This window comes from Perca flavescens, chromosome 4 (genome assembly GCF_004354835.1).
Source record: "Perca flavescens isolate YP-PL-M2 chromosome 4, PFLA_1.0, whole genome shotgun sequence".
Lineage (NCBI taxonomy): Eukaryota > Metazoa > Chordata > Actinopteri > Perciformes > Percidae > Perca > Perca flavescens.
In genome coordinates, this window is record NC_041334.1 from 41,356,795 (window position 1) to 41,381,807 (window position 25,013).

The following is a 25,013-nucleotide window of genomic DNA, read 5'->3' on the forward strand; positions in this document are numbered from 1 at the left end:
CACACAGACCCACACACACACACAGAGACCCACACACACACACAGAGACCCACACACACACAGAGACCCACACACACACACAGAGACCCACACACACACACAGAGACCCACACACACACACAGAGACCCACACACACACACACAGAGACCCACACACACACACACACACAGACCCACACACACAGACCCACACACACACACACACACACCCACACACAGAGACCCACACACAGACCCACACACACACACCCACACACAGAGACCCACACACACACACAGAGACCCACACACACAGGACCCACACACACACACCCACACACACACACACACACACACACACACACACACACACACACACACACACACACACACACACACACACACACACACACACACACACACACACACACACACACACACACACACACACACACACACACACACACACACACACACACACACACACACACACACACACACACACACACACACACACACACACACACACACACACACACAGAGACCCACACACACACACACACAGAGACCCACACACACACACACACACACAGACCCACCACACACACACACACACACACACACCCCCCACACACACACAGAGACCCACACACACACAGAGACCCACACACACACACACACAGAGACCCACACACACACACACAGAGACCCACACACACACACACACAGACCCACACACACACACACACACAGACCCACACACACACAGAGACCCACACACACACACACACACAGACACCACACACACACACACACACACACACACACACACACACACACACACACACACACACACACACACACAGAGACCCACACACACACACACACACACAGAGACCCACACACACACACACACACACACAGAGACCCACCCCCACACAGAGACCAACCCACACACACACACACAGAGACCCACACACAGAGACCCACACACAGAGACCCACACACACACAGAGACCCACACACACACACAGAGACCCACACACACACAGAGACCCACACACACACAGAGACCCACACACACACACACACAGAGACCCACACACACACACACAGGACCCACACACACACACACAGAGACCCACACACACACACACACACAGAGACCCACACACACACACACACACAGACCCACCCACACACACACACACACACACACACACACACACACAGAGACCCACACACACACACACACAGAGACCCACACACACACACACAGAGACCCACACACACACACACACACACACACACACACACACACACAGAGACCCACACACACACAGAGACCCACACACACACAGACCCCCACACACACACACACACACACACACACAGAGACCCACCCCCACACAGAGACCAACCCACACACACACAGACAGAGACACACACACAGAGACCCACACAGACAGAGACACACACACACCCCCCTACCTTCCATGGCGGCCTGCAGGGCGTTGATTGGGTCAATCTCCGTGACGATGACGCGAGCTCCGAACCCACGCAGCGCCTGAACGCAGCCTTTCCCCACGTCACCGTAGCCCGCCACCACGGCCACTTTACCGGCTATCATCACATCGGTGGCTCTCTTGATCCCGTCGATCAGGCTCTCCCTGCAGCCGTACAGGTTGTCAAACTTACTCTGCAGGGACGGAGAGGGAAAATAGATAGATCACCGAGTACTAGGGCTGGGCGATGTGGAGAAAATCAGATATCCCGATATGTTCTTGATCAAATACCTCGATATCGATATTGCGGCGATATTCTAGGGTTGACAATTGGGGCTTTAACAAAATATCTTCACACTTAGATTTTAGTTAAATAATCATCAGTAATGTGGACATAATGTCTAAGTGGGGAAAAAGGCAAATAATAGAACATCTAGAACAGTCTGGTAAGTTCAGAAAAGTACATCACTTTACTGTAATGCAGCCTTTAAAACATGTAAAAGACACCACTTGTGTCCTATCACGATATCCAAAATCTAAGACGATATCTAGTCTCATATCACGATATCGATATAATATTGATATATTGCCCAGCCCTACCGATTACTCAACATGATGTCAAGGTTGCTTTCCAGAAATGCTAAACGAGCTCCCGCTGAGGGCCTGGTATCAGATTCATAGGTTTTTCCATAACTTTCCATAAGTCGGAGCATTCTCATGACCTCTAGTTCATATGGATATTTATTAGGGCTGTGCTCGACTGAAGAACTTCTTAGTTGACTAACAATCATTCAGTTGTATTGACTAATCGATTAGTTGATTTGACTATTATCGCCACTGTTCATCATATCCCCAACCGGCCCGTCAGACACCGCCTACCAACAGCCTGGGTCTGTCCGAGGTTTCTTCCCAAGAGGGAGTTTTTCCTCGCCACTGTCGCACTGCTTGCTCTTGAGGGAATTACTGTAATTGCTGGAATTGTTGGGGCTTTGTAAATTATAGAGTGTGGTCTAGACCTACTCTATCTGTAAAGTGTATCAAGAGAATTCTTGTTATGATTTAATACTATAAATAAAATTTAAGTTGATTTAATCGACAGATCTGTAAATCTGAGTTTCTCCACAAAGAGTCATGCTAAAAGCACCACTTTAATTCTCGTGTTTACCAGAGATGTGCTCGTACGTTTCTTGGAAATAAGTCATTCAGCATGAAAACAGCATCAGACATGACTAATGGACTAAAGAGATCTAAGTTGACTAAGACCAAAACCACCGATTAGTTGACTAATCAGCTAAGAGGGAACAGCCCTAACATTTTGATTAGACTTTAATATTTGTATCCCTTATAAAAGACAATCCACAAATGTGCACCATGATCCACATATTTCACAAACCACATACATGCATTTGGTGTCATTTGTGTGTGTGTGTGTGTGTGTAAAGTCATAGCAAAGAAATACAGAGACTTTCAATTACGCAAAGTTCACTAAAAACTGAACTTAAAAAAAGTTCAGAGCCATTCAGTTTTGCTGTATAATTATTGTACTGTAAGCATTTTAAATCAATACAAATGCCTGAGATTTAGGTTTTCTAGAAGCCAGTTTGCATCCTACATGATGAAGAATACAAGACATGCGGATATTAAAATATAACCACCCGTGAAGTCACATTTTACAGTCACTCATTCAACAAAATTGCTTAAAAAAGGTGGTATTAAAAACACGATTCCTTTATGAATGCATGGGTACACATGATTATTAGATATTTGTGTCCACCATCTAACTGCCACTACAGGATGCAGCGAAGAGGATTAATGGCTGAGGCTGTTTACCTTTGTGACAGAGTCGTTGACGTTGATGGCGGGCACTTTCAGCTCGCCCTTCTTCAACATCTTGTACAGGTTGTGGACGCCTGTAGTAGTCTCCTCCGACACGCCCCTGATACCTGATGACAAGGTCATGTGATTATGGAAAACATAATGACAGACAGTTCTCCTCAATAGGGAAAGAAATGGTCTCAATAGTGAGCATGGCTTTAAACATAAAGTGCACCAATAACATGGTGCATAAAGCAAAAGTGAGTTGAATATGATGCTTTAATGTAACAGATGTATACGTGCAGTTTAGGTTGGCTACACACCGGATGTGTGGCGTGTCGATTTACATTTTGGCTCCCATGGTAACAGGTTAGAGCGTGCACACTTCCTGCGTGACACGCACGTCTCAGAAAACGTGTGCATGCTAGAAATAGGACCGACGCCTATTTTTCACGCCACACACAAGCGTGTTGGAAGTGTTTCCAGGAAAAATAGAATAGCAAAATATCTTTATATGTCATTTAGACACAAATACATATTAATAAATGATATGTTGATGTTTTGACATAAATGCAGATATAAATGCAATTTAAAATAATAAAAAAATATTGATTTTCTAAAATGTCACGTCATTACAGAAGCAAATATTCTGGAGCCTATTTCACCGTCAATACTGCCGACGTTGTCTTTGCTGTAATCAGATCAGAATATATTTATGTTTATGGGAAACATCCATGTGTCCAGACAAAGCTAGCAGCAGCATCAGACACGTTTCTGGTGGGAAAGACATAGAAAATGCCACGCAACAGAAACGTCACGCCCACGCTCACAGTGTGCAACCGGCCTTAGCGTCCCAAATTCCGTATGGAGATGAAGATGGGTTCGAGTTAGGCGTTCAGTCCCGCAGATGGTAGCTTTGGGGCACTCAGTTTTTGGAAAATAAACTAACCTGTTTCAAATAATCATTTGGGACACTAAACTGCACGTTTACCAACAGATTGTGAATTATAATCTGATAGCTCTATGGTTGTTATGGTCTTAATCACAGAGTAATTTAAGAACAAGCTTTATGCATGTAAATACAAATAAACAATGTGTGTGTGTGTGTGTGTGCGTGTGTGTGTGTGACTGTCGGTGGTAAGTATCACTCTGAGTCCTCAGTGTGTGTCTGGGTCTCAGTGCAGACCACCACCAGAGTCTCTCTCTGCCGCCTTGTGACACAGCTGCAACACCACAGTTAAGCTGCAACGCCTCAAGGGGCATTAAGTCAAACATGTACACACAGATAAGAGGAAACAGCTCCAAGATGGAGAACTAACATCTTGTAAACTCTTAAAAATACAAACAAATAAGGTTATGTACTGTATGAAAATATATCTGCTGTGTAACATGAATGAAGAAGTTTCCCTATGGACCAGCTTGTGTCAGACCACTGCTGCCATCTAGTGTCCAAAACTCTACAGCTTAAACATTTAATTAAAATGTTGGATTCATAAAGCACATTTAAAACCACCAGGTGCTGGACATTGACATGATTTCAGACAGATTTATAAAATACACGAGTAACAAAAACGAACATTTAAAAACAAGTAAACTGGAAAATAAAAATGCAGAATACAACTCTCAAGCAGGTTTAAAAGGCCAATGAATAAAAGAGTTTTAAAATCGTGATTTAAAAATGTGAAGGCTGGGGGCCGATCTGACATGCAGAGGCAGTTCATTCCACAGCTGAGAATGGTCTGGTTTGTTTTCCTTTCATTTTAGTTTTTCCCTGCTTTATATAACAAATATTATTACTGTATATATTTTGTCTTAGAGCTAACCAAGCGTGGGTTACCTCTGCTTGTATGTTGTACCGTATTAGCTCAGTAGAGCATATGTATGTTGTGTCTCCGTTTTAACATTTACTAATTAATTGTCCCGTTTCTCTTTTCTTTCGTCCTGCGTTATGTTACTAGTGTATATCTTTTGTCCTTTTTAAATTGTAATTTCTCCCTGCCAAATGGACTACAGATGGAAATTAGCCTTTGGGCTACAATCTGGCACTTTTACATGTACGGCTGTACATGTTCATCAAATGTGCATTGTCCTGAAATAATAAATAAATTAAAAAAATGCTCCATCTCCCCCATTTTTGAGCCACGTTCTCGGGACAACAAGGAGTAGCTGGTCAGCAGACCTTAATGACCTCACAGGAGCGTGCGGCTTCAGTAGTTCAGCGATATACGCTGGGACTAGAGGGGTGAATCTTCACTGATCTCCCCATTTGATTAGGATTCTCATGTCAGCGATTCAATAAGATATCTCGATGAGTCAAATCCATGTTTCTATTAAAGCCATGTAGGATATTTAATTCAGAGCTTTTCAAGCTTCAAAAACCAAACATTCTGCAGTGGTCTAATACTTAATAACTTGGATACATAAAACTATACAGCACTGAGCACATGGCACTTCCTGAATGTGCAAAACATACCAGAATATGTAAACAGAAAGGTTGTTAGGCCAACATCACATTATAAAACAGAAATAATCGATTATGAGCCGGCCGATTATCGATGCAGCATCGTCCATGTCCACGATTCCATGTATCGATTATTTGATTAATTTCAACACCTCTAGCTGGGGCTTGACCATAAAGACCATAAATCAACCATGCATTGTTATCAATGAGACTTTAAGCCTTTTTATAACCCCTTGTTGGGGACCAAGAGTCTGGTTAAACCTGATTTTAACCAAAAGGCCTCAGATTAAACTGACCTCTGGATACAGGACAAACGTGCTCAGAGACAAAGGAATCTTGGCCTGCATGTAAACCCCAACGCCGGGGTAATTCACCCCTCTATGCCAAAGTGCCAGCCAGAAGGGAAACGCCTCACAACTGGCAGGAATTCAAAGAACTACAAGATTGTAGTATTCACCCTTTCAAGAGTTTCGAGTCTTCCTATTGGTTCAGCGGGACCATAAACACAGCAGGGGGTCTTAACCTATAAGAAGCCTGATCCTAGGAAAATCCTCGTCTTCCATAGCAACTCCGTTGCTGAGGGGAGCGCACAACAGCTTGTGCTGAACTTCCATTTTCTGGAGAATGTGGATTTTATTTCGGTGGATCCTTGAAAACGCACCAGTGTTTTCATATCTGCAGTGAGAAGGAAACAACGTTTTTCTTCTCAAAGTCGACTAAACTTCCCCCTTTCTGCTTTTTTGGAGGAAGTTTCTCCGTGGTGCTGACGAGCGCCAGGGGATTCGTCTGTTTCATTTCTGTGGAAATCTCTGGACAGAAACAAACGGACTGAACACACCGTAAGGAGGCTTACGTCTGGGCAGAGATAAGTAGTGTGTTTATTAATGAGCAAAGGGTTCGCTACCACTTGTTGCCATTAAGGTGATCTGATTTAATCATGTACTGGTCCATATGTGATTATTAATCTGTTCTGTGAATGTATAACTGATCGCTATACTGTTCGATTTTTGTTGTGTTAAGTAGCTGGGTAAACCATAAGCGCTACCTGCTTAATCACTCCTTTCACAGAGTTTTAATTACTGTCTGCGATAGAATCGCGAAATCAGCTGTTAGCCACTGGAGTGGTTATAATGACCAAAGTTTCCCTCGGTAAGTCAAAAGTCTCAGTCTGTCCTAACTACACGTGTGGTCCAGACCTGAGTAGCTGAGGGGGGGGACTGGGTCATTATCGATAACTAAGATCAGAGTGCCTCTTTTCTTTACTCTTCTTCTTTTACTAACTAACTAACTAACACACACACACACACAGGCTAGCCGCGTAGCTCCCGAGCAAACGCTGTAGTTTAGCCACGTGGAATCGGCTTACGTTCGTACAGAGCTAACACAGGAACTAGCTACCATACCGGCTAAGCCCCGGCTTCTTCGGCCCCTCTCCGTGCACCCAGCACCACTACCGCCCTCTTGAGGCTAAATAGTTTTGTGCAGCTCACAGGAGTAGCCATTTTGAGTTGTTTTTGTATTAGAACTACATTTACACACACACACACACGTTTTGGTTGTGATATTTTAAAAGATATACAAGTTTATTATCGAAGGATTATTGATTAGCTACTGATAATTGTGACGTTAAATCTTATTATACTTAATTAGTATTATAATTAGATAAAGTTATTAATAACCATATTCATAACTTTATTAATATTGATAAAACATCTTTGATAATTTGCCAATGATCAAATCTGTACCCTACGAGAATCCTACACCCTGCTTAAACTAGCAAACGGGAGAAAATAGGGCTGCTCGATATGGAAATAAATATAGTCACGATTATTTTGGTCAATATTGAAGTCACAATAATTTAACACGATTACTCTTTGATCTCTGGAAAGATGTTGCAATTATTGAACTTAAAAAACAGTGGAAAACATTAAATCAACAGTCAAAAAATTTTTTTTTATATAATAATAAAAAAAAAAACTTTGAAATTTGCCTTAATATTTTTCCTATTCAAAACTTTATTTATTCATTCAGAACACAAGAAAATAAGAGTTTACTTACAACTAATAATTGTTTTCCTCTATTCTTCTGTTTGTGTGATCATTGGGAGCCGAAATCATATACACGATTATATTTTGATTAATTGCACAGCCCTAGGACAAAATAAACCTCATAATAATAAAACAGTGTGTGTAAGCAAACCAACCTGCCAGCAGTTTGGGATACTTCTGGTGGACCATGTTGGTGAGGTCTCCTCCATCGTCCAGGATCATGTTGAGGGGCTGGCCGTCCTTGAAGTACAGAGTCTGTTCGATGCACCACACGTACTCCTCATCGGTCTCACCTTTCCACGCGTACACTACACAAGGAGAGGGACGGCTTTACTTATGGGCCGTCTTTCTGAGACCCAGCGGAGAATATTCCCCAAACACTGGCAGTCATTTTACACTGTCGGTGGTAAGTATCACTCTGAGTCCTCAGTGTGTGTCTGGGTCTCAGTGCAGACCACCACCAGAGTCTCTCTCTGCCGCCTTGTGACACAGCTGCAACACCACAGTTGAGCTGCAACGCCTCAAGGGGCATTAAGTCAAACATGTACACACAGATAAGAGGAAACAGCTCCAAGATGGAGAACTAACACATCTTGTAAACTCTTAAAAATACAAACAAATAAGGTTATGTACTGTATAAAAATATATCTGCTGTGTAACATGAATGAAGAAGTTTCCCTATGGACCAGCTTGTGTCAGACCACTGCTGCCATCTAGTGTCCAAAACTCTACAGCTTAAACATTTATTAAAATGTTGGAAAATCATCACCAGCTACTGAATGCTTCTTTTGGTCAAAATAAGTTTCCTGCAGCAGGTATTTTGGAACAGAAAAGGACCCCAAAAAGGTGTCTGGTCGACTACCAAACAGAGTGGAACGGTGGTAAAATAGTGAAACCTAACCTGAGCTATTTTGGAACAGAAAAGGAGTTGGGCTGCAACGCCTCAAGGGGCATTAAGTAGAGCCCGACCAATAATATCAGCAGGATGATTTTATTGGTCGATATTAAGCATTTTCCGAACTATTGGCGTTGACATTTATAATGGCAGATATTCAATTTTTTTTTTTTTTTAAATATTCATTCATCAGAATCATTTACAATGACAATGATATAATACATTAATATTTAAAAAATAAAATGTTAAAACAGAGGAAACCCCCTTCAGCCATGTTCTGAGTGTTGGTGCTGCATAGTTTGTATTTTTATACATTTCATTTATCAGAACTTTAATATATTTCGATGTTGTGTTGAGAAAATAAAACCAACTGGTTTATAAACTGCATTATCAGATTATTTTAGTGAGGACTCATAAATAACTACAAATAACTAATGTTATGGAAATCTGTTTTGTTACACGTTTCTGAATTTTATTTATATATAAAAATCGGCCGATATATCGGATTTTAAATCACCAAAATATCTGTATCGCTCTTAAAAATCCTTCATCGGTCGGGCTCTAGCATTAAGTCATTTGATGTTCCCATATCTGGAGCTTTATTTTTTACTTAAATTACCTTCCTGTCGTTTTTTAAAATTTCCTCCCTGGACACTGAAACCTTTATGGTCATAAAGCTGATGAAAATACAGTTTCCAACCCCAACAGTCAGCTCCCACTTCCATACTGAGACAGCATGAATGGAGCCATGATTCTACGATTCACCACGGTAACAACCACAAACAAACGGCTCGGCGGAAATACTCATGCGCACAAACAGCGAGTTTGAACATGTATTTCGTTAAAAAAGCAAGACAGCAGCAAAAGAGAGAGAATTGGTGTGGGAGAAAATTGCTGCTCAAGTCAATGCGTACGCATTCACAGTGTATTAATTTCATATTTAATCACAGTTAACTTACAATATTACTGGTGAAAACTGGAATTGTATTACACCTATAATTTCATTTAGGTGCAATCCTGCGGGCGAAAGTAAACTATAGGCCTACTAATCACAATTCTGAGGCTGCAGCACCATTAACAGAACTATAATGTATAATGATGTATTTCTTTTTAATGGCTCTACTGTCCAGGGAACACTACAAAAACGTTTAAAAAACATTTCAGAGCGAGTCACATTTTTCTGATTGCTTTTCTGATGGCTTTAGGCTACTATTACAGTATGATCCGCTATGTTGTAAAGAAAACAGCTGTTTGCAAAAACCGTGATGCGATACAAAGAATGTGCTGGGATGTTAAAGCCTGTCCACGATGGTTGATGTTAGTGATATGAGGACGGATAAGGTATCTACATATCTGATGGACGGTGATAAAAAATACCTCTCAAATCCGTTATGTGGAAATGAAAATACATCTATAGTCGGGACTCAATGCCGACGTAAACTCTCTGAATTAATACAGATTTTTCATTAATGGGATCGTCAACAAAAGGACATAACATGTTTGAGAAAAAAAAACGTTTTATACTCTGCCTAATATAAACCGATACGTTTTTTTATTCATGCAGATAAAACTGCATTAAAATGTGCCTGATAAAGACTGAATGAATGAGGAAATTAGTTTCTCCTGAGAGAAACTCGAGTTTTTCCCCCGTTTCTCTCTGAGAGAAACTCGAGGTTTCTTGAAGAAAACCTGCTCCCGACCAGGTTAGGTTCACAGACTCAGTTACCATAGTAACTGACTCCGAGGTTAAGTTACCATAGTAACTGACTCCGAGGTTAAGTTACCTCTCTTTCTGGAACGGAAAACCCAGAGTTTCCCTCATCTCAGGGTTAACAAACTCAGAGTTTTCACTACACCTGCTTTCTGGAACGGGTCTCAGGAGGACAAGACAGCCTCAGCTGGTTAAATCTCCCTTTAGTCCCCCCCTGCTCTGGGTTTAGGTTGTTAGACAACTCCGTGACTGTAAAACTGTCATTTTGTGGCTCTGTTAAGCAGGCAAACAGTTAATTCTGCACTACGACAATAAAAATAGTTTAGGATCATAAGGTTGCACAGGCATAAGAACAGTTATTCACACACTTTCTTTAAAGTATTGTAGTATTTTAATATTTAAATAACATATTGGCCTATAATTCACACAGTGTGTTTATTGTGCTTTATATGAATGAAGAAGCCAAATTAACAAAGACTAGACCTAACTGAGCCAAACACAGATAGGTAGTGATTGTTTTCTCTCACAGAAAAAGTTTAACTGACTTGAAAATGTAAAACCAGAAAGAGTTTACTGGAACTGGGTGAAACAAAGTTCACGGACTGCAGTATAAGAGAAAGTAACGATGGGCTCCTCCAATAAAAATGGAGAGGATTAGGTTTTTTTGGATCTGAAATGCTGCTTTTGTATCCTAGACTTTGAAAAATCACAACCGCACCAAATCACAGCATCTGGAAGCTTCAGATGTGTGTGTGTGTGTGTGTGTGTGTGTGTGTGTGTGTGTGTGTGTGTGTGTGTGTGTGTGTGTGTGTGTGTGTGTGTGTGTATTTAGGTCATTAAAACCAGTTTCTATTGAATCACATGGGGTGATTTTATATAATCCTACCAATTTGTCAATCAGATTCAAACAGACTTAACTGCCACATAGTACCACCTACAGGCTTACTTTTATGGTTTCCTTGGTAACACTAAGAGCAGATGGCTGGCATTTTAGATTTAACTACTCTGCTCGTTTGTGGAAGAGAAAAAAGATATTTCAGATTATAGCCAGTACGGTGCAGACATACTCTTGTAATGGTCACAATTACAGACAGCTTTATAAGAGTAGTTGGAAAGGAAACTTAAAGGAACACGCCAACTTATTGGGACTTTATCTTATTCACTGTAACCCCCAGAGTTAGACTAGTCCATACATACCCTTCTCATCTCTGTGCGTGCTGTAACGCTGTCCAACGGCTCCAGCATTAGCTTAGCCTAGCATAGATCCTGCAGGTAACTGGTTCCAACTAGCCTACTGCTCCAAATTGTGACAAAATAACACCAACATGTTCCTATTTACATGTTGTGATTTGTAGAGTCACAGCGTGTACAAACAACAACGTAACATGAGACACAGCCGTCTTCTAACTGTAAACAAACCGGGAACTATATTCTCAGACAGGCTTGCTGCGAGCAGATCACTCCGCCCAAGTACTATATTCTTCCACCTGAGAATATAGTTCCTGGTTTGTTTACGGTTAGAAGACGGCTGTGTCTCATGTTACGTTGTTTTTTGTACACGCTGTGACTCTACAAATCACAACATGGAAATAGGAACATGTTGGAGTTATTTTGTCACTTATTGGGAGCAGTAGGATTACTGGAACCATTCACCTGCAGGATCTGTGCTGGCCTGATGCCGCTGGAGCCGTCAGACAGCGTTACAGCACACACAGAGATGAGAAGGGTATGTATGGACTAGTCTAACTCTGGGGGTTACAGTGAATAAGATAAATTCACAATAAGTCGGTGTGTTCCTTTAAGGAAAGTATTTTTTTTTTTTTGCCAAGAGAGCTCGAAACTCCTAATACACAGCTGGTGATTAAACAGAGTACACGCAGAGGTGGCGTGCGTTACCTGGAACGCCAGTCTTGGCGATGGCAGAAGCAGCGTGATCCTGAGTGGAGAAGATGTTGCAGCTCGACCACTGAACCTGAAGAGAGAGACAGAGAGAGACAGAGAGAGACAGAGAGAGACAGAGAGAGACAGACAGAGACAGACAGAGACAGAGACAGAGAGAGACAGAGAGAGAGAGAGAGACAGAGACAGAGAGAGAGACAGAGAGAGAGCGTCAGGAGTCTCAACTCAATTAAAAAGGTACTGAGGTTTTTACTAAACCCAGGCTCCAATCGGCTGTAAAAGGAAACATGTGTCACAATCAAAGGAGTCAGTTTGTGGAACAGTCTTGATTGTAGAATTAAAACTTCAAAGTCCATTTATGTGTTAAAGAAGTGTGTTAAATTATCAATGTTGCGGATCAACTTTATTGATGTATTTTGTGTTTTGATGTGTTAGAAAAAGAGACTGCTGCATGAGGCAGCTCACATGACCTGGAACTGTAAATGATTTTGTGTTGATAAGGGGCAGACATTATAAGTTTTACTTCTTTCTGCTCCTTTTCATTCATGTTAAACGCTGTTGTTGCATTTGTTTTAAATGAATGAAATAAAAAAAATCTCACTAAGCATCTGAACTACCTTTCATTATTTGACTGAATGCGTTCTTGTGTATTCATTTCCCAATCTTCTATAATCTACTAGGAATAGAAGGCATTTCTGAGGCAGTGTATTGAAGCTATAACCAAAGCACATCTGACAAAGAAATCAGCCAAACCGTCCGATGGCTCAGGGTATTTACAGGACTTTAGGTAACCTGGTTATTGGTGGATTTCAGCAGTACCCTGAGGTACTGAAGTAGTGTTCACTTTGTCTCCCATTTTTAATTTTAGCCTTGTGCCAAATGTCCTTGTTAGGTTTTAGGCATATAATCATTCACATATCTTTTGTTGTTTTAGTCGACTAAAAGTCTCGTCATTTTAGTCCAGTTTTGGTCAAAAGATTTTAGTCTTTTATTAAATAAATTATTTCTGAGATTATTTCTGATAACCATTTCAGTCAAATAGTTATGACACATTGTGATTTGGTATCATTGTACGTAAAAAAAAAGACCAAATGTCGAGCCTCTTCCTTATTTCACCAGTAAATTGCTGTTCAACAACAAAAACAACCACTGGATGGGGAAAAAAGGGGAGGCAAGTTTCAAGTGAATGCACCGTCTGTGTTTTTCAGACAAAGGCAGCTACAGACTCGGTGTTAGAATCCTCTCCAGTGAAATACAGACACTTTTACACCGTTTAGCTGTCAGCTTTTTAACAGTGTTTAATCCAGCTACAAGCTAACGGTAGGCGTTATCTGCTGTCGAGTTTAATGTTAACTAGCTAACGGTAGGCTAACGTTAGCTGCTGTCGAGTGTAGTGTTAACTATCGTCCGTTTTAGAGCATCAGAGAGAAGGGCAGACATTTCAGTAGCACCTAAATCTGCGTTGCTATCCCAACCCTAGTAACAGCTGAATATTCCATCTCAGGATGGAAAAGTAGAGACGATTCTAGACAAAAATAGAGAGAGATTTTATCCTAGTTTTTATTTTATGAAAAACATTTCAGTCTCGTCTTTTGTCGTCAACAATAATGCTGTTAGTTTAGTCTTAGTCAGAGTTTTGGGACATTGGTGCCGACTCGCCTCGTCTCGTCTTAGTCATGGAATAAAAGGTTGTTCACGAACATACTGTACTTAGTCTCGTCTGATGAAATCACCATTACGAAGAACGGTGGCCAGGTCTGACAGGTCCATGTGTCGCAGTGGATAATCTAACAACCTCACAGATAAAGTACACCGTGTGTGTGTGTGTGTGTGTGTGTGTGTGTGTGTGTGTGTGTGTGGTAAGTATCACTCTGAGTCCTCAGTGTGTGTCTGGGTCTCAGTGCAGACCACCACCGGTTTCTCTCTGCCGCCTTGTGACACCGCTGCAACACCACAGTTGGGCTGCAACGCCTCAAGGGGCATTAAGTCAAATAATGTACGATAACGAGGAGCAACAATAATCTAAATGCTGTACAGAAGCATGTAGAGAATTGGTTTCACAGCCATCAGATTTCTCCCAATAAACTAGGCCCTGATCATTTTAAAATTGACCTCTCAACTGAAGCTTGAAGGAAAATGGTCAAGCGCTGTCCAGAGGCACGTGAAAGTGGGTTTCCTCCCAGTAAGCCGAGTGTGTACGCTGATAACGGAGAGAGCAGCTGGTTAGTCGGTCTGCTGGTTCTCAGGGTGCTGGAAACCAGTCCTGGTCAGACAGACAAAACACATGATAACAACGCACTGGCCTTCAGGCAGAGCTGTGTGTCTGTGTGGATCTGTGTGTCTCTCTGTGTCTGTGTGTGTGCATCTGTGTGTCTCTCTCGGTGTCTGTATGTGTGTGTGTGTGTCTCTCTGTGTCTGTATGTGTGTGTGTGTGTGTGTGTGTGTCTCTCTGTGTCTGTATGTGTGTGTGTGTCTCTGTGTCCGTCAGTGTGTGTGTGTGTATGTGTGTTCACAGACAGAGAGAAAGTAATGATGGGCTCCTCCAATAAAAATGGAGAGAATCAGGTTTTTTTGGATCTGAAATGCTCTTTTTTTATCCTAGCCTTTGAAGAAAAAAAAAAAAAAAAAAAATTACAACCGCACCAAATCACAGCATCTGGAAGCTTCAGATATGTCGTGTGTGTAAATTTAGGTCATTAAGACACTTGAAATAAATAAATAACATTAATTTGTAGGGCGTAACAAATGTCTTTTTTTTCCTAACTAAATAATGTCCCTGCGTCCATTCTGAGATATAAAACATTAACTTATATTCAATGTTGAATGTGGCAAAAGTTCAAAAAACACACAGCAAGTAAACACAGCACAGCACACATCATGACTTGGCATAAACATGCACGGCCACTTTCTTAAGCCAAGTGGCAGGTTATCTGGATGCATTTTGAGCACCGCATACAGCAGACAGGTTGGGTTTAGGAAACCTCCTGGGTCAAAGTCCTGCGTTTGGCCCATTCCCCCCCCCAACCAACCAACCTACGCAGATTTTCGCCCTTTTATACTACTCTCTATGGCATCAATACGGCATTTCACATTGTAGATTCTCACTGAAGGAATCAAAACTATGAATGAACACATATGGAATTATGTACTTAAGGAACACGCCGACTTATTGGGACTTTATCTTATTCACTGTAACCCCCAGAGTTAGACTAGTCCATACATACCCTTCTCATCTCAGTGTGTGCTGTAATGCTGTCTGACGGCTCCAGCCTAGCACAGATCCTGCAGGTAACTGGTTCCAGTAATCCTACTGCTCCCAATAAGTGACAAAATAACTCCAACATGTTCCTATTTACATGTTGTGATTTATAGAGTCACAGCGTGTACAAACAACAACGTAACATGAGACACAGCCATCTTCTAACTGTAAACAAACCAGGAACTATATTCTTAGGCGGAAGAATATAGTACTTGGGCGGAGCGATATGCTCGCAGCAAGCCTGTCTGAGAATATAGTTCCTGGTTTGTTTACTGTTAAAAGATGGCTGTGTCTCATGTTACGTTGTTTTTTGTACACGCTGTGACTCTATAAATCAAACATCACAACATGTAAATTGGAACATGTTGGGCTAGTTGGAACCAGTTATTTTGATCATGCTAAGCTTTGCTGGAGCACAATTTGTAGCAGATGAGGCTATGTTGGACTAGTCTAACCAGTTAAAGTCCCAATAAGAGATGAGAAGGGTATGTATGGACTAGTCTAACTCTGGGGGTGCTGAATAAGATAAAGTCCCAATAAGAGATGAGAAGGGTATGTATGGACTAGTCTAACTCTGGGGGTTACGGAGAATAAGATAAAGTCCCAATAAGAGATGAGAAGGGTATGTATGGACTAGTCTAACTCTGGGGGTTACGGAATAAGATAAAGTCCCAATAAGAGATGAGAAGGGTATGTATGGACTAGTCTAACTCTGGGGGTTACGGTGAATAAGATAAAGTCCCAATAAGAGATGAGAAGGGTATGTATGGACTAGTCTAACTCTGGGGGTTACGGTGAATAAGATAAAGTCCCAATAAGTCGGCGTGTTCCTTTAACAAAAAAAGTATGAAATAACTGTATATCAGTGAAGCATTAAAAAAATATATATATTTATATTTCTTAAAAAAAATGTTATATACAGTATAATTGTGCTTCAAATAAAAATAGTTTTTACCTACACCTTATTCTTGTTTAAAAGCTATCTATCTGATAGACACACACACACACACACACACACACACACACACACACACACACACACACACACACACACACACACACACACACACACACACACACACACACACACACACACACACACACACACACACACACACACACACACACACACACACACACACACACACACACACACACACACACACACACACACACACACACACACACACACACACACACACACCACCCACACACACACACACGTAGCCACCCTTTGCTTTTGTATTAATAAGGGAAATAATTCCACTAATGAACCCTGACAAAGCACACCTGTGAAGGTAAAACCATTTCAGGTGACTACCTCATGAAGCTCATTGAGAGAACACCAAGGGTTTGCAGAGTTATCAGAAAAAGCAAAGGGTGGCTACTTTGAAGAATCTAAAATATAAGACATGTTTTCAGTTATTTCACACTTTTTTGTTAAGTACATAATTCCATATGTGTTCATTCATAGTTTTGATGCCACTTCATGATGTATCAGTCTGCAGCAGATCACACGTTGCCCTGGTAGAAACCATAGACTGTTAATATTAATGGACACTAGGGCTGCTCCCTCTTAGTGGATTAGTGGACTAATTGGTGGTTTTGGTCTTAGTGTAACTTAGATCTCTTTAGTCCATTAGTCATGTCTGATGCTGTTTTCATGCTGAATGATTTATTTCCAAGAAACGTACGAGCACATCTCTGGTAAACACGAGAATTAAAGTGGTGCTTTTAGCATGACTCTCAGTGGAGAAACTCAGATTTACAGATCTGTCGATTAAATCAACTAATCGATTAGTCGATACAACTGAATGAGTGTTAGTCGACTAAGAAGTTCTTAAATCGAGCACAGCCCTGGTGTACACACATGCTCTGAGCATTAATATGAACAGTCTACGATCTTCAAGTCATGAAAAAGCAGCAGAGATATGACTAAGCAGCTGGTGGAGGTCACCTCAGCCCCGAGGGCGGTGAGGGTCTCGATGAGCACGGCGGTCTGCAGCGTCATGTGGAGGCAGCCGGCGATACGGGCGCCCTTCAGCGGCTTGGACTGACCGTACAGCTCCCTCATCTTCATCAGACCGGGCATCTCGTTCTCCGCAATATCGATGGCCTTGCGCCCCCATTCGGCCAGGCTGATGTCGGCTAAGAGAGGAGAGACAAACAGGAGGTTAAAACATTAGTACAATAAAAACCATTCTCGCCTTCAAGCTTGATGATCTGCACTCAGTCAACAGATTGGTCACCTAAAGGCTCCGACACACCAACCAGACCCCCAAACCAGACCACCAACCAGACCACACCAACCAAACACTCCAACCAGACCCCCAAACCAGACACTCCAACCAGACCCCACCAACCAGACCACACCAACCAAACACTCCAACCAGACCCCCAAACCAGACACTCAACCAGACCCCACCAACCAGACCACCAACCAGACCACACCAACCAGACACTCCAACCAGACCCCCAAACCAGACCCCACCAACCAGACCACCAACCAGACCACACCAACCAGACACTCCAACCAGACCCCCAAACCAGACCCCACCAACCAGACCACCAACCAGACACTCCAACCAGACCCCCAAACCAGACACTCCAACCAGACCCCACCAACCAGACACTCCAACCAGACCCCCAAACCAGACCACACCAACCAGACGCACCAACGAGACACCACTAACCAGACGCACCAACCAGACCCCCAAACCAGACACTCCAACCAGACCCCACCAACCAGACACTCCAACCAGACCCCCAAACCAGACCACACCAACCAGACGCACCAACGAGACACCACTAACCAGACACACCCAACCAGACGCACCAACCAGACACACCCAACCAGACCCCCAAACCAGACGCACCAACCAGACCCCCAAACCAGACGCACCAACCAGACGCACCAACCAGACCCCCAAACCAGACCACCAACCAGACCCCACCAACCAGACGCACCAACCAGACGCACCAAACCAGACGCACCAAACCAGACGCACCAAACCAGACGCACCCAACCAGACGGCCGACCGTCGGCAGAGAAGGCAGTGGGACTGATCAGTCTCCCCGAGGTGCAAAAAGTTAGCAAAAATATGAGACCAAATATCTATCTATCTATCTATCTATCTATCTATCTATCAGTAGAGGCCAAAAGTTTGGACCCACCTTCTCATTCAATGCGTTTCCTTTTTATTTTCATGACTATTTACATTGTAGATTCTCACTGAAGGCATCAAAACTATGAATGAACACATATGGAATTATGTACTTAACAAAAAAGTGTGAAATAATTGAAAACATGTCTTATATTTTAGATTCCTCAAAGTAGCCACCCTTTGCTTTTTTATTAATAAGGGAAATAATTCCACTAATGAACCCTGACAAAGCACACCTGTGAAGGTAAAACCATTTCAGGTGACTACCTCATGAAGCTCATTGAGAGAACACCAAGGGTTTGCAGAGTTATCAAAATTACCAACATGTCCTACATACCTACCTACATACAAACAATACTGTCCAACCAGTAGAACATGTCCTGTTCTCTTTATATATTTTACAATGTCCAACATGTCCCGTAGACATGGTCCTTATTTATGTATTCATGTTGGACCGGTCCAATATGACGTCAGTTGAAATAAACCTTGTGTTGTATTTGTTATGAATCTATTTTAATGAGTTTTCACGCAACTTTTTTAATTTGACATACGTTTAAAAATATCAAAATTAATATTGATATCGCAATATCACATTTTGTCAGTATCGTGCAACCTTACACACATGCACTACTTCACTTGTTAGGGAAAATGCACACAACCACAGCTGTCTGTACAATCACTAATAACCCTAACCCCCTAACCCTAAATTGTCAGACACCTGCTGGTACTGAACATAAGTGGTTTTAAGATTTATCGGAGTGGAACCATGATCTCTCTAAATGAATGTAACAGGGAGGTGTAACTATGCATTAGAAACATGACACTTAAAATGAGCAAAGTAAGCAAAAATGCATCTTGTCTATAATTAAAATACCTTTTGACTGATTGTAGGTGACAGAGTTGCATTGTGACTGATGCAGCATAGCTTTAGTCCTTAAAAAATAAAAACCATGCTAGAACTCGCCAAAGCGTCTGACATTTATTCACTCTACTTAAATATAAAAGTATTTCAAGAAGATTTTACATGGACAGCAACACCGGCTTGTTCTCGTTTTCACTTCTCGTTTCTTCAGCAGTCCCTATGATGCTTTGTACAAAATGTGTTTTTACCGAACCAAGTGGCTGATCACAGGCTTAAATAATAACTCCACACACATCCAGACCCTCCTCCACAGCGCTGTGTTGCTGTGGAGGAGGGTTGCTGTGGAGGAGGGTCTGGATGTGTTAAGTTTCATAGCTTAAGTTTGTATTTTTATACATTTTATTTATCAGAACTTTACTTTCTGTTTATGTTCGGTTGTGACAATAAAACAAACAAGTTGAATGAGTGTTAGTCGACTCAGAAGTTGTTCAATCGAGCACAGCCCTAATATCGGGTCCAATATCGGATCAGTGCACCCCTAAACGGCATTATCATATTATTTTAGCAAGGACTCATAAATAACTACGGTTAGGGACATCTGTTTATGTTTTGTTACGCGTTTCTGGATTTTCTTTTTAAATATATAATATCTGATAAATCTGATTTTTAAAATCCAAATATTTGTATTGATATCGGCCTTTAAAAAATCCTTAAAAATCAGGTTCAAGATCAAAGTCCCAAAGTCCAACCCTCCTCCAGCACCACCACAGAGGTTGCAGCCTGTGCAAACACACCTCTGGCCTAGCTGCACCTCATTCATGTCCCGGCAGGATTAGTGGGAATTCACACAGCCTGCGTCAGCTGTCACATGGTGCAGCAAAAACAGCTCCTTCATTTTTGAATGTGGTTAGTGCATTTAGGCTGTGGCGGAGTTTGCAAAAACCTCCACTCGTTTAACTTTCATCAGATGTGAATCAGTGTGTGGTTCTGTCTAGCTACATGACCAGAGCACAGCACTAATGTTGGCAGATACTTGGTTCCCATCCATAAGCCACCTGGTACAGGATAGGGGATTTGAGGTACAGTTACCTACCAGGTGCACATGCCCCTTTGTGCCAACAGCTCATATCAGGCCAGTCATTTGAAAAGAGAACAAAGCAACGCTTGGATGTTTAACTTAAAATGGTTTCTGCTCAGGTTGAACCAAGGCTTTAGATTGTTACACCCTTAGCCATTTATAAGAATAAAAAAAATAAATAAATAGAAAAAAAACAAACATACATGCAATAAGTAATAGTGTCACAGGAACATAGGGCTTTTCAATTAATCTGCAGATTATTTCCTCAACTAATCGATCAATCTTGTATCCTATAAAATGTCCAGGAAAGGCTGAATAAAAATCCACATGAAAAAAGGTCCTGTAGCTGCCAATATACTTTCTGAAGATCACTGCAGTTAGAACGGACTAACGCACGACTGACATAGGGCTGGGCGATATGGACCAAAAGTCATATCCCGATATATTTTGGCTGAATATCGATATACGATATATATCCCGATATTTTTTTCCGCAAAGTGAGAGCAAATGTTCAGTCAAAGCCAAAATCAAATATGACATGTCACAAGTAGTTTCATAGAGACAGTTGCAAAATCAAATAAATAATAAACCGGTTTCTTCACCTGGTTCATGATTAAATGCTCAGCTGTTCAAATAACAATAAAATGTAAACCTAAATACTGTATAACAGGAGTACCTTTTTGAAATCAAAGCTCCATATTTGTGATTCGTTCCAAAGGTCAATTAAGCTTTTGATATTAATATAATCTACTTTGTTCAAAATGTAATGCCTCATGCCTGTAAGCCTAGGTTTATAGTCCCATTCTTCCACTTGATACTGCTTCCACTTAAGTAAACTAAAAGATGAACTATCGACTACAAAACAAAGAAACTAATTAATGTGTTAATACAAAGAATATTTATTATGATCGGTTCACAGATCTGAGTCCAAACGGAAACTTCACCCTTCTGAACTAAGAGTTTCTGCTTCAAGGTGAAGTTTAAAACAGACTGAAATGTCCAGGCTCATTCCTCCACTATTTATTTCTGTATGTATTTATGCGTTACGTGTCATTTTAACGGGCACTGAGCTCCAGATCCTGCAGCTGCAGACGGTCTCTGCTGCCCCGCTGTAGCTTCTCTCCGTCCGCCTGCCGCCGCAAACTTAGTGGAACTTTCCGCCCGATATCGACATACAGGTCGTCCTGGACTACGTGTAAGATCCTACCGATCACCACTCTGTCTTTGGCTGGTCCGATTTGGATCAGCGGGGACCCAGCGCAGCAGCGAGGCAAAGCTGTGTTTTTCCCGGGAAGAGACGCTGCGGCCGGCCACGGAGCTCTCCGCCTCCCGCTGCCGCCGGAGCTCAGGTTGCTGGTCGGGCGGCATACATAATCATAAAACACATTGTCACCTGTTAAATGTTATTCATTGCTGTTTGTTCTTTTCATTTCCTCTATCGAACATAATTAAGCAGTACAAAAGTCCGGCATCTTTAGCGTTGATCTGAATGCTTCGCACCCCTGTTCCAAGATGGCGGCGGTTTTGACGTATGTTTAGAACCTCAAGGCGACATCTGTGTATATATCTATGGGAGCAAGGATCACATTTGAACTATATCGATATATGCGATATGGTCTAATTCCATATCTCATTTAAAAATATATCGATATATTTTTAATATCGATATATCGCCCAGCCCTAGACTGACATACATCAATTACAAAATGCAACTGACAAGGAAACCATGGAACGCACCAGAATCATAAGTATGGTATAACACAATAGTAAAACACAACACAATATAGTATAACACAATATAAAAGTATTAGACCTGGAAAAGCTCAATTTCATAGATAGGAATAGCTTAGAAAAGTGGAACAAAATATATCCCAAATACATACTAGATAAAATAAAGTATTTTAGTATATAGGCTATACTTTAATATACTATAAATGAGTGATATACTTTGTGCGTGTGCATCATATAATATAGAATATAAAACTGTACAAAATTGAAGTGCAACAGGAAAATACAAGTAATAACATGTGACTGGATATGAAAGCACTACAATAAAGTATAAAATGCACTGTAATACAATAGTGAATGGGTTATTTGTTACATTTCAAGGGCCGAGGCAATCTGCAAGATTGGCCTTGAGACAAAACGAGGCCCTAACAGACCTAACAGTAAATGAGTGATACGTGGAGTCAGAGTGAGAACGTAGTAATGGAGAGGAGCAGACTTTGCCCCAGAGCTGTTCTGTTAGCAGCACACTGTACAACTTATTCTGCTTCTAACCAGCTGCTTCACGGCAGCCAACATATGTCACATTTGGCAGATAATTAGGTAACAACTGCAGTTATTTTAATGGATAATGTCCAACAATATCTCACATGTTGCATGCATTCCCTGATATCTTCACCTGAAGGTAATGCATTCTTTATCTCTAAGTGCATTCGTTTAATTTTGTTCAATGCAAAACCCCTTGTGTTGTTTTTTTTTAAAAACTTAAATTGTCCCCCCCTCCTTCTGAAGCCAAACAAAAACACCTTAAGGCACATGTGTCAAACTTAAGGCCCGTGGGGCCAAATCCGGGCCCCTCGCAGGTTTTGATCTGGCCGGCATTTCAATTTAGGTTCACAAAATATTTATTTTTCACATTTTTGTTGTCTTTTCCGGCAGTTTATGCGTTTTTTTTCAATGCTTTGGGCACTTCAATTTACTGTTTTTGACGCTTTAATCAATGTTTTGACACTTTTATGGAAGTTTCTGGCCTTTTTCCCCGATTTCGTGACTTTTTCAGACAATTTTGACACTTTTTTCAATGTATTTGTAGCTGGCTGAGGAACTTTTTTGGGGCATTATGAGGCCCAAAATGTAAGTGACAAGACTACAGTACATGAGACATGCAAAAATACCAGTCAAAATATTTGACTTTTCTTCTTAAATAAAAGCATGTCAATAATCTACATGTCTGGCCATTGATGCGATTCTCATTTTCCAGTGTTGCCCTCTGGGAAACTGAGTCTGAAACCCCTGCATTAAGGAATATTTTCTCTGGTCCATACATTAAAAAATATTTCATCAAAAGCATTTAGCTCTCAAAGATGCTACACATGAGGACCACGTGCAGTCCCAGTATTACTACGGTATGCAACTTGCACATAGTGCAGCTTCAGCCTCTGCCTGCTCCTGTCACTCATGTAAAAACGGCGGCGAGGAGTCAGCCATCACGGGAAATGTAGTTTGCAAACAAGTCGCGCTTCCCGGCGTCAGCCTCTGGCTCCGCTAATAAAACTACAATACCCAGAGGCCGTGGGCGTCGATTCTGTAACAGCGCCCATATGCTCGGCGCTATTACGGCAGTTAAATAAAGATTTATTGTCAGATTTAAACACACTTCGCAAACTGCGAGTACCGAAAGGTTAACACCTACAAGTAGGAAGCTTACAATGACTGAAACTGACAACAATATACGCTAAAACACTTACTAAATGACAACAACGCCATACTATCGTATTCACCACATGCTAGCGAGTTAAAGTTAGCAGAAACTAAGAGAGCTTATGAATATAAACCCAGGAAGTAGTAACATATCGGTCTTTAAGATCCATGTTGATTTCACGATTAGCTTTAATTCCGGCTGGTAACGTCAGGAGAGCCGTTACGTTACCGAACATGCACGTTTACTATAGACTTTACAACATGCTAGCTAGCTAGCAAACCTAGCTAGCACGGTTACAACGATGAATGCGGACACTGACCGACTTTGTAGGGAAGTTTCTCAGACATGGTCGGTTTGTGGTGGTGTGTTCCGGGCAGGATAGATGTAGCAGCAGCCTAGCCGACGGACAGAGTCAGAGAGGGAGGGACACCAACATGACGGCTCGCTTTTTATCCTCGAAAGCCACATTCAAACACACCCGGAGCTACTCTGGATTCCTATTGGCTGCGGTAGCGCCCGCCCCGCGTGTGAGCGTTTTGATTGGATAACGTTGATGTGGGCAGACAGCCTAATGATAACTTGAGATCACAGTCTATGGTTGAAAATTAGTTATTCTAGACTCGGTGTTTTCCCATTTGGCAAATAAGTAACGTTGTTACTATTCTATTATGTATTCTGTCATATTCTGTTACAGCACATTGTATAATACTTTGCCACTCAAGGTGCCCTTGAGCAAGGCATTAAACCCCCAATTGCTCGGGGTGCCTTTCCATGGGCAGCCCCCCACTCTGACATCTCTCCATTAGTGCATGTAGAGGTTCTGAGCATGTGTGTGTAATTCAAGCCTGTGTGTAATAACAACAGAGTGAAAACATTGGAATTTTCCCTTGCGGGATTAATAAAGTATACA

The 25,013-nt window shown here is 41.6% G+C and overlaps 1 protein-coding gene and 3 non-coding genes across 4 annotated transcripts in view; all 4 read right to left on the minus strand.

Moving 5' to 3' along the window:
* The window catches only part of ahcy (adenosylhomocysteinase), a 36,673-nt gene extending 12,083 nt beyond the window's left edge, over window positions 1-24,590 (minus strand). Inside the window, exons 1-6 of the mRNA XM_028576407.1 lie at window positions 24,423-24,590; window positions 17,530-17,720; window positions 12,311-12,386; window positions 7,964-8,116; window positions 3,315-3,427; window positions 1,471-1,678 (exon numbers count right to left, since the gene is read on the minus strand). Coding sequence (XP_028432208.1) covers window positions 1,471-1,678; window positions 3,315-3,427; window positions 7,964-8,116; window positions 12,311-12,386; window positions 17,530-17,720; window positions 24,423-24,450 — 769 coding nt within the window. The 5' untranslated portion in view covers window positions 24,451-24,590. The remainder of the gene's footprint in view (window positions 1-1,470; window positions 1,679-3,314; window positions 3,428-7,963; window positions 8,117-12,310; window positions 12,387-17,529; window positions 17,721-24,422) is intronic.
* On the minus strand, window positions 4,429-4,563 carry LOC114554985 (small nucleolar RNA SNORA17). The gene has a single exon (XR_003692505.1). It is a non-coding gene; the product is annotated as a small nucleolar RNA SNORA17 (small nucleolar RNA).
* Window positions 8,207-8,341, minus strand: LOC114554984 (small nucleolar RNA SNORA17). The gene has a single exon (XR_003692504.1). It is a non-coding gene; the product is annotated as a small nucleolar RNA SNORA17 (small nucleolar RNA).
* On the minus strand, window positions 14,165-14,297 carry LOC114554986 (small nucleolar RNA SNORA17). Its single transcript, XR_003692506.1, has one exon. It is a non-coding gene; the product is annotated as a small nucleolar RNA SNORA17 (small nucleolar RNA).
* Window positions 24,591-25,013: the final 423 nt, after the last annotated feature.